The sequence below is a fragment of the Lactuca sativa genome, chromosome 6 (assembly GCF_002870075.4).
Source record: "Lactuca sativa cultivar Salinas chromosome 6, Lsat_Salinas_v11, whole genome shotgun sequence".
In the NCBI taxonomy this organism is placed as follows: Eukaryota; Viridiplantae; Streptophyta; class Magnoliopsida; order Asterales; family Asteraceae; genus Lactuca; species Lactuca sativa.
The window spans coordinates 55157360-55166717 of record NC_056628.2 but is presented as its reverse complement, the minus strand read 5'-3'; the positions used below and the strand labels follow the sequence as shown (position 1 = coordinate 55166717).

Below are 9358 nucleotides of genomic sequence, written 5' to 3'. Positions count from 1 at the left end.
ATGTTTATTAAATTGATGCCCTCTATTTAACGGAACTTTTATATAGTGGAATATTCCGTTAACGGTAACGGGGAAATGTAACGGGACAACTTAGGTTGTCACACATTTTTACCTCCTGTCTTCCCACCTCTATCAAAACTAAATTCCAAATTTTCTTGATTATTCCCATTATACCCCTGATAGCGAATTCCAGCAGAAGCCCCAGAATTTCCAATTTTCGGATAATTCCCTTTTTGCCCCTGCTTGCGGTTTCCAGCAAAAACCCCTGAACCTTCATTTTTCGAGAAATTCCCTTGATGCCCCTGACTCGAAAATTGTTTTTTCCCCTCTGTAGCTTCTTTTGAAAAAAAATTTCCACTATTTCCTTTGGTTTTCTTCACCACATCAATGCCTAACTAAATTGGCTATGTTTCTTGTTCTTTTTCTTAACCAAAGTTTATCAACTTTGTGAATATTATTCTGACTTGTTTTGATATTTATTTTTAATATTTTGTTCTTAATGTTGGTTCTAACTTCTATTTTTTTCATTTTTTTTAAACAGTTACAAGGGACCTGAATAGGGGTTTTCTGAATTTGTAGTGATGGCTGCAGACACTGAAGATTTTGAAATGATTTCCCATATTCCATTCCTTACTAAATATAAGGTATGTTTCTAATATTTTTGTTCCTTCAAAAGAAGAATTGGGGAGAGCATGTGGAGTTAAAAAACCAGTGCTTTCATGTTCATTGACCAGCATTGAAAGAAGTCAACTAAAATCCCAAATCCAGCAACTCAAGGCTTACTTTATTATCTTCTCATAATCTTTAATCTAATTACACACTATCAGATCAATGTTTTTTCTGCAATTTCTTCTTTTACATTGTCTTCTACAAGTTACTGTTCTGCTACTGTTTAGCATGATACAACCAAGGATTGTATTATGTTGAAGATTATTTGTGTTCTTCCCCCTGCTGTTCCTAGCAGTCAAGTGAAAGCAAACTCCTCAACATGGGAGGCATCGGGTGAGACATTAAACAACATTGACCATGAAGCAATGGTTGTTGACCCTACACTTGTATTAACCATCCAGGTTGGCAGTTGTCACTAAAACGATGATGTTTATTATTGTGGTAAAATGTTTTGGTTTAACTTTACTGAATTATTATTATTCAAGTTATGTTGACTGACTTTGGGGTAGCAAAGCAATTTGATGAAAGCACAAGGTTAAATTCCATGTGTGGGACATTAGAATATATGACACCTGAAATTATACAAGGGAGGGGCCATGATAAGGCCGCTGATTGGTGGAGTGTTGGAATTTTAATGTATGAAATGCTTTCTGGAAAGGTTGGTGTGCTGTCACCCTTAATTACTTTTAATAATTCACTATTAAATTCCCATTACTTTTAGCGTGAGGGTAATAATGTAATTTTGTTCGACATTGTATCTTTGCAGCCTTCGTTTAGAGGTGGAAACAGACAGAAGATTCAGGAGAAAATAGTGAAGGACAAGATAAAGCTTCCAGGATTCTTGTCAAGTGAAGCACATTCGCTTTTGAAAGGGGTAATGTTGTAATTTGTAATACTATATGCATGTGTTATAGTTGTTGGTTAATATTATATTCATGGGAATACAACAATTTCTGTTTTGAGCTTCTCACCTGATGGAGAGGTACAAGCATTCATGCTATTTTAATACATGATGAAACAGAAACACTACAAGTTTTTCAATTAATTTATATATATATATATATATATATATATATATATATATATATATATATATATATATATATATATATATATATATATGGTAGGGGTTGATAGCTTTCTCTTAGCTTGGTTGAATGATAAGATGGTGGTCATTAGGATCCATGTGATCAGAATTTCCCTGGTGCTCCAACATTTTTGCCAAGTAAACCCATCTGGCCAGACCTCTACATTGCCTCCTACAAGGTCTGTTACTTGTTATTATGATTTATGATTCTGAGGGTATTTAGGTCATTTACTCAGAATTTTGCGTTTTCAACTTTACAGGTAGATCACACTTGCTTGGCTAAATGTTATTCTGTATGCTTTCAAACTTGTCTTCTTCCTGAATTCTTTTTCTTTGTAAGTTTAGCCTTATTCTTTTCTTCAATTAAGTGTTGTCTGGAGAGTGTTGTATGAACAACAATAAATCAACATGTTTTTCCTTCTTTTTCTTGTATGAACAATACATAGTCATAGTTTGACTTAATTAGTTGCTTATTTTGTTTATTAGTTGCTTGTTTTCTAGCCTATTATAGCCACTGATTGGTTTCTTGTTATGCTTAAATCTTAACAGCTATCATGACAACCTTCAACAGTAGTTTTGGACCGGCACCTTCTTGCAAACGATATCGTGTACGTGTTCTTCTGCTGCTATTGTGGATTCGGGAACATACTTGCTTACTGGTCCAACTGTATGTATCTCACGTGAAGCTTCTGTTAGAATTATTAATCTTAGAGATTTCAAGTTTTTCATATTTCTTGTATCTAATTAGTTTGTAAATTTCCGTTACAACTTTTATTGATTTGTTTTATCTTTCCATGGAACGATTATTTGTATGACATTATATTTTGTGCAATGGATTGTATTTTTGTATATGATATTTTATTTATTAAGAGACATTAAATGAAAATTTAATTTGAAAATTAATAAATCTATAAATAATATTTTTTTTAAACATATAAAATTATGATACACAAAAATATGTGTCATCTTCATTTATGACATGGCCTTTCTTGACAGGGGCTTTCTTGATACGCATTGCGTGTCATTAACACGCGCGTCGTAAGGTTACGACACGCGAATGTGTGTCGTCTTTCTTTATGACAGGGCCTTCCTTAATACGCATTGCGTGTCGTAAACGCGCGTCGTAATTGCGCGTCGTAAATGAGCGTCGTAAATGCGCGTCGTCTATAGACGACGCGCAAAATCACGTCGTCTCTCTTTATGACAAGGCCTTCCTTGACGTGCATTTGCGCGTCGTCTGAGTGTTTTACGACGCGCAATGAGCGTCGTAAAAGGCTGTTTTTCTAGTAGTGTTTCAACGAACCTCATAAACGTAAGGTAAAAGAAATATTATTTACTTTATATATACATTTATTTACATTAAACATCATTGTTTGCTAACAAAAACTAAACAAAATATATGTGATGATATAATCTTTAAAAGGGTGAAGAAAGTCACAAAGACTCATGATTAATATGTAAAAACACAATAAAGTTATTGTAACAGTTTATACACCACCTGCAATGATGATGTATTAAATTTGTTTCAATTTAAATGAAAATACACACACAATTCATCAAGAAAATAAATATAATACACAATAGAATCGTGAAGAACTGATTTTTCTTGGAAATATGTATTCCATTCATATAATAGATTTGTTTCAATATCTTGGTCAAATGCTTAGTTCAAACATCTATTGTGAATCAATTTGTCCACTTTGAAGCTTTCCTAACCAAGATCCACTAATAATGATAGATAGTTGTGATGGATATGTTCAATTGCTAATTGTATTTTATTTTGGCAGATGATGAGCCCTGGGAGTTAATGCAGCTTATTAAGAGATATCTAGGAAGCATAGCAGATGTGAATATGATGTTTTATTGAATGCATAAGAAGGGTGCCAATTTTCGTTATTGCGTCTCTCTTGTCTGGTTGCATGTAACAATATCTTGAAAATCGCCTATAAATTCTTGCTACTAAGAAGGCAGCAAGATTGAAAAAAACATATTTATTTTGGTTAAGAGTGAAGATTATTAATTATATTCTTAACCACATTAAAGACATCTTGTCAAATTGTTAAAAGTTTCAAATTTGTCATATAGAAACAAAAAACATAACCAACACATTCTAAAAACATAAAGACTAATCCACTTATTTCCAGATTTGACCTTTGACCCCAACACACACAATACAAGACCCTTCTCACAATCAGATTAACCAAAGGGGTATATATGTCAATATAGCCTTCTAGAAAACAAATCGGATCTACCATTTGCCATTCCAGCCTTCATTGGTGTTGGTGAAGGTCTCCCTCTTCCAGATCCAATAGTCATATTTCCCAATTTTTCAACTGTTTCACCAATAATTCCTCCACCACTGACTCTTCCTTTTCCCATATATACCCTTCCTCCTGAAATTATTAGCATTTATCAATTATTATCATTTAATTGAAATATAAATGAATATATTTCAAAAAGAAAGAAATAAACTGCTTGCTTGGGTTAGTATTGATTTTAATTTTGCTTCGTAGTCATTTAACCCATTCATAAGAACACAATATCTCCCTTAAAATATATGAAGCAGAAATTAAAGAATTCATACATCTGCTTGATGTGGAAACTTATAAAGATTTGTATAAAGATTGTATATTCACAAGGCAAAAAGAAAAGTAATAAATTGGACAAACTTACCCTTTGGAATGCAGGATCCATGCTTTCAGAAAGAACAACTACAACAAGTGATTCACTACCAGTCACACACATAAGAAATTTCCATAGAATTATTGCAGATGAAACAATCGTACCTGAAGTCAAAACCAAAATGTATCTTAAGTAATCTGATAAAAATCAAATATATTTAAAGGCACATTTTACATTGGCATGTCACCATTAAGCTTAAATCTAGATTGTTGTTTACACCATTTAAAAATAATAATAATATAAAAAAATAGTTATTCAAGTTATTTCAAGAAACAATCTTTGATTGGAACCAAAATCTCATTCACAGATATAAGAACTTAAAAGTATGAATTCTACAAAGAGGCTTTTGCTTTATCATCCTAATTTTATACAAGATGTAATGCTCTGAAACTACTCCATCAATGCAAATTTAGGTTTTCTGCATAAGTATAAAAAATCTGAGAACAAAATAATCTAGATGCATGAAAATGGGGATAATAGAATTCTCGTATCATATGCAGAAATCAGAAATCAGAAATGAGTAAGTGAAGGCATACATCTAGGTTACATGTTGTAGAAAGAGATAGGATAGCGTACCCAGAGTGATGGCCCGCTTTAAGGCTTGTCTGAAATGAACGAACTGGTCTCATCCTCCTAAAGTTTCGATCTTTCTAAATTGTAATTGCTTCCTACTTCACTATGACTCCGATTTCATAAATCAATCATAAATCAATCTTTAACAGGGGTTGGATGATTGAACGTCTATGGAATTCTCAGCAATTCTTTTAATAGTAATATTTAGATGTCATACAATCTGAACAACAATGGAATCATAAATTCCTAAATCATATGAACATGAAGAAACCGAGAGAGAGAGAGAGAGAGAGAGAGAGAGAGAGAGAGAGAGAGAGAGAGAGAGAGAGAGAGAGAGAGAGAGAGAGACCGATGAGCGGTTAGATTAGGGTTTCAAATCGATGAGCGGCTTTCTCCCGATAATGACGAGTGAATAAGAGGCATAAAGGGTAGTTTAGGAAAATCACTTAAGGATTTTAGACGGGATAAATCGATGAGGGGGGCTAATACAATGACACGTGACATATTGGTACTGTTTTATTATGATAGGGGATATATAAAGTACAAGTTACAACAAATACGAAATAACAAATTATCCTATTTTACACGATCTATGTACACAATCGATCGTCTCTCTGATGCTTTGTTCAATAATTAACAACTAGATCCACCACAAAAAGAGAAAAAGGTGTCTGCTTGTTCGGATGTATCAAACACGAGTTTGAGTGTCTATCAGAAATTCTCGTGCTTCAACTAATTTTAGAGTTGGAAGTCCAATCTTTTTGTTGTCTGCTAATTCGGATGTATAAAAGTCCCGAATAAGATTGCCTAAAAAATTAGCCTCAAACGAGTACTTTAATTAGAGACAACTTGTTGGTTGAAGTAATCCAGAAGCAGTGCCAGCAGCATAGGAGCAAGAGGACACTGCTGGTTGACCCCCATATTTGAGGTTAACATCCTTTAGTCTAATATTAGTGCATGGCTTCCCCTTTCTACAATCAAATTTCACTGCCACCCGTGTTGCTGATGTTCCATGTACATCCTCGTACAGCACGTTGCTGATCTTTACTCCTGAAACCTGATTCGGGCAATTCTCATTGTTTGGGCAGTAATTTGCATCTATTAGTATCGGATTTTTTACGTTCACCATACTTGCATGCTGGAAAACAACATCCTTCACGAATCCATTGCTACGTCTTGCCCATGTCTTTATCCTTAAACCATTGTCACTACCTATAAATGTTGCGGTTTTTACAGTAACATTCTGAACACCGGCTTCTACAACGTCCCAACCTAGACTCCCGATGCTGCATCCACATAACACAACTAATTAACACATACACAAACACACTTAGGAGAAAAGCAATATCATAGTTTAAAACAAAAACATAGTTGTTAAAAAGTACTCATGTACCTGATGCCATGACCGGGGCCACAAACCACCTTCTCTATCCAGACATTAGAGCTGCCGGGGCCAATGGAGATGCAGTCGTCCCCTGTAGAGATCTTAGAGTTCAAGATGGTGACGCCAGTGGAAGATGATAAATGGATACCGTCTGTGTTAGGGCTGAGCCTGGGTGCTGAGACGCTCACCCCTTGTAGCTTGGCATTGGTGCATGCATATAGCAGGATGTGGAACATTTGGCTGTTTAATGACCTTAAATTACGGATCACTATGTTCTGGGAATGGTAGATGCCAAGTGTCTGCAAGATTAATGATATATAAATAATCTTAGAAAGGAAGTTAAAATCAACATCAAAGTTTATAAGGGGTGCATGCAAGCATAATAGTACGAACCGTAGCTCCTTTAGGACATGTCTTTCCAGAGGATTTGCAGGCCCATAGAGAAGAACCTTGGGCATCAAGGGTTCCACCGGAGATTGTAACATGGTTAGTCCGGTAAAACTTAATCCAAATTTGGGCGTTGCCTATTGCATTATAGGTTGAGGGAGCCACCAAAGTACCATCTATCTTCATCGTGATGGCTTTGCTCTTACATGCTTGGCCGGAGAATGTGATTGCAGAACCAATCAAGTACCTGCCAATGGGTACATAGATGATGGCGGGATTTGTTGTACTACAGGCCAAACCCCATGCTTTTAGGAATGCACTTCTTGAGTCTAAGCGGCCATTTGCTTTGGCTCCAAAACTTAGGACGTTATATGTTACCTTTGCTGAATATGAGTACTGGAAGAAGAGGAAAATCAAGACTGGGATAGCTAGTTTGGTGACCATGATGAAGTTATTATGAATTGGTATAGTGTGTATACCCAACCGTTGATCGGTTATTTATATCAATTGAATTGATTACATAATCCAGGTTTGTAGGTTTGGGGGTTTGTATTATTGGTAATGATTGAGAAGAAGTAATCCCTATGTATGTACGTACCGATCAACCATCGAGATGGTAACATGAACGGAATATTAATCATGTAACCTCAATTTTATATCCTTTAACAAGTCTGTGTATTTAAGATTTCACTAAATGTGGTTTGAAATATTGATAAAAAAAGTTTATTTAAATGCTACGATTTTATTTAAATGATATAAATGGTATTGGTAGATGTTATAATATTTATGTATCCTAATGCATATGGGATAATGGGAAGAGAAGTGCAGGGCTTATGATCTCACATGGGTTAATGGAATGTCAACCCTAACAAATTATTCCAACGTCCCAGAATCATTTAACATGTACGAATTATTATGTTCTCAATCTTTTAAATAAGATGTAACTTTTAGGGCGAATTATCGAAAACATCCTACATAGTTGCACTATATCTCCAATTTTTTTAAATAGTCATCATAGTTTAAATTGAATAATTACATTCCTTATTCATATTGGGTAGGTTTTAAATTGAAATCGATCATCCAACTATTTGGTGTGTTCACATATACTCCATGATTCCCTTCTTCAACTTCATAAGGGAAAATCTACGGTGTGAACTTCCAGTAGTGATTGGTCTTGACAAAAATTACGGATTATTGTGTGCCTTTTTCAAGACCTTCTTTATAACACAATTGGTTATAAAACCACATCTCTCTTTTTGTGATCTTCTTTGTCAAGCAGAATGTCATAAATTGTTTTTCAGTTCATAAATTGTTTTTAGCATAGCCACATCACCCTTCTCCTAAACATGCTTCCCACGGCTCGTGTAATACTTCATGTGCTCGTGGAAAATCCTCAAAGTGGGGTGCGTACATAAATGGTTAAGGCAGATCTCGCCATCCCACACTGCCAACTTTATTGCAAGGATAGGCATTATGCAATTCTTTGTCTGAACCTTTCCTTGTTTCTTAGCGCACATCATTGCTTGACAATGTCATGTCACTAACAACTCTTCCGACCAATATATCTAGTTTGTGGTTTATTTTCACATGACAACTTTTTCCAATCTCATATTGTTTCCACACCTTATCCTGGTAAAAAACAAGTCATGTTTGGGTAACGATAATGCTCTTTATATTTTACACGTTGTAATTTTTTTAAGGAATTATAGTTACTTAATGTCCTTCTTCCTCATCTCACAAAAAATTTACTTTTAATTAGCAAACACCCAAAAGAACACCATGTTGACTCCAAGGAATCGACGAATGTATAGCTCTAGATTTAAAGCTAAAGATATAAGTTGACATAATATTGGATGCTCACTAGATGATATGATGCGTTATCCGGTTGATGAAATTTCATGGCAAGATTTTGTTCAGAGATATCCAGAGTTTGCCAAAAAAAAACCTAGAAATGTTCGTCTAGGTTTTCGGCTGTTGATAGCTTTAATCCTTTAGCAACTTTAATAACACTTATAGTATTTTGTCGGTTATATTTGATGGGTTTTTTTAGTTTATATAGTTTTACATGTGAAGGAAAAACAGTTAAACCGTTAAGTTCACGTGCAGTCTAGAAAGGATCGATGTTTTCTCTATTGATAATAAGTAACTATAAATATCAAGAAGCCCTAGGAGAGAGGTTATGTATGAAATTGAAATTCAAATCAACTTAGGGTTACATACCTTTTGATTATTATTGCAAATAATAAAAGTAGAATCCTTCTTCAAAATCTTGGAAAGCTAGCAGTAAAGGAATGGATGCCTCTAATGACTTGTACCGAAAACCCTAGTAGCAAGAAGACTTGAGGAGAGAGGAGGCTTGAGAAAAATTTCATTTGTATGAAGGCATGAAGGAGCGAACGAAAATAATAAGATCCAAGGAGGGGTTTATATAGCTGGAGGCACTACTAGAAAAACAACATTTTACGACGCACAATGCGTGTCGTAAAACGCTTAGACGAAGCGCAAATGCGTGTCAAGGAAGTCTCTGTCATAATGAGAGACGACACGCTTTTGCGCGTCGTTTATTTACAACGCGC

At 34.9% G+C, this 9358-nt stretch overlaps 2 protein-coding genes across 2 annotated transcripts; one reads left to right on the top strand and one right to left on the bottom strand.

Annotated features, from left to right (window-relative positions):
- Window positions 1-581: 581 nt before the first annotated feature.
- Window positions 582-1555, top strand: LOC128126791 (serine/threonine-protein kinase AtPK2/AtPK19-like). Its single transcript, XM_052764911.1, has 4 exons — window positions 582-644; window positions 930-1077; window positions 1155-1327; window positions 1436-1555. The coding sequence occupies exons 1-4, from the start codon at window positions 582-584 to the stop codon at window positions 1553-1555; spliced, it is 504 nt and encodes a 167-aa protein (XP_052620871.1).
- Window positions 1556-5519: 3964 nt separating this feature from the next.
- Window positions 5520-7324, bottom strand: LOC111905459 (polygalacturonase). The gene is made up of 3 exons (XM_023901149.3): window positions 6789-7324; window positions 6405-6694; window positions 5520-6297 (listed from the first exon to the last, which is right to left on the bottom strand). The coding sequence occupies exons 1-3, from the start codon at window positions 7224-7226 to the stop codon at window positions 5850-5852; spliced, it is 1176 nt and encodes a 391-aa protein (XP_023756917.1). The 5' UTR covers window positions 7227-7324; the 3' UTR covers window positions 5520-5849.
- Between the last annotated feature and the right edge of the window lie 2034 nt (window positions 7325-9358).

Coding starts and splice junctions, on each gene's coding strand:
- LOC128126791 (XM_052764911.1), top strand. CDS start 582: ATGGCTGCAGACACTGAAGATTTTGAAATGATTTCCCATATTCCATTC. Junction 645..929: donor CATTCCTTACTAAATATAAG/GTATGTTTCTAA, acceptor ATTATGTTGAAG/ATTATTTGTGTTCTTCCCCC. Junction 1,078..1,154: donor ATTAACCATCCAGGTTGGCA/GTTGTCACTAAA, acceptor TTATTATTCAAG/TTATGTTGACTGACTTTGGG.
- LOC111905459 (XM_023901149.3), bottom strand. CDS start 7,226: ATGGTCACCAAACTAGCTATCCCAGTCTTGATTTTCCTCTTCTTCCAG. Junction 6,695..6,788: donor CATGTCCTAAAGGAGCTACG/GTTCGTACTATT, acceptor TTAATCTTGCAG/ACACTTGGCATCTACCATTC. Junction 6,298..6,404: donor GGCCCCGGTCATGGCATCAG/GTACATGAGTAC, acceptor ATGTGGATGCAG/CATCGGGAGTCTAGGTTGGG.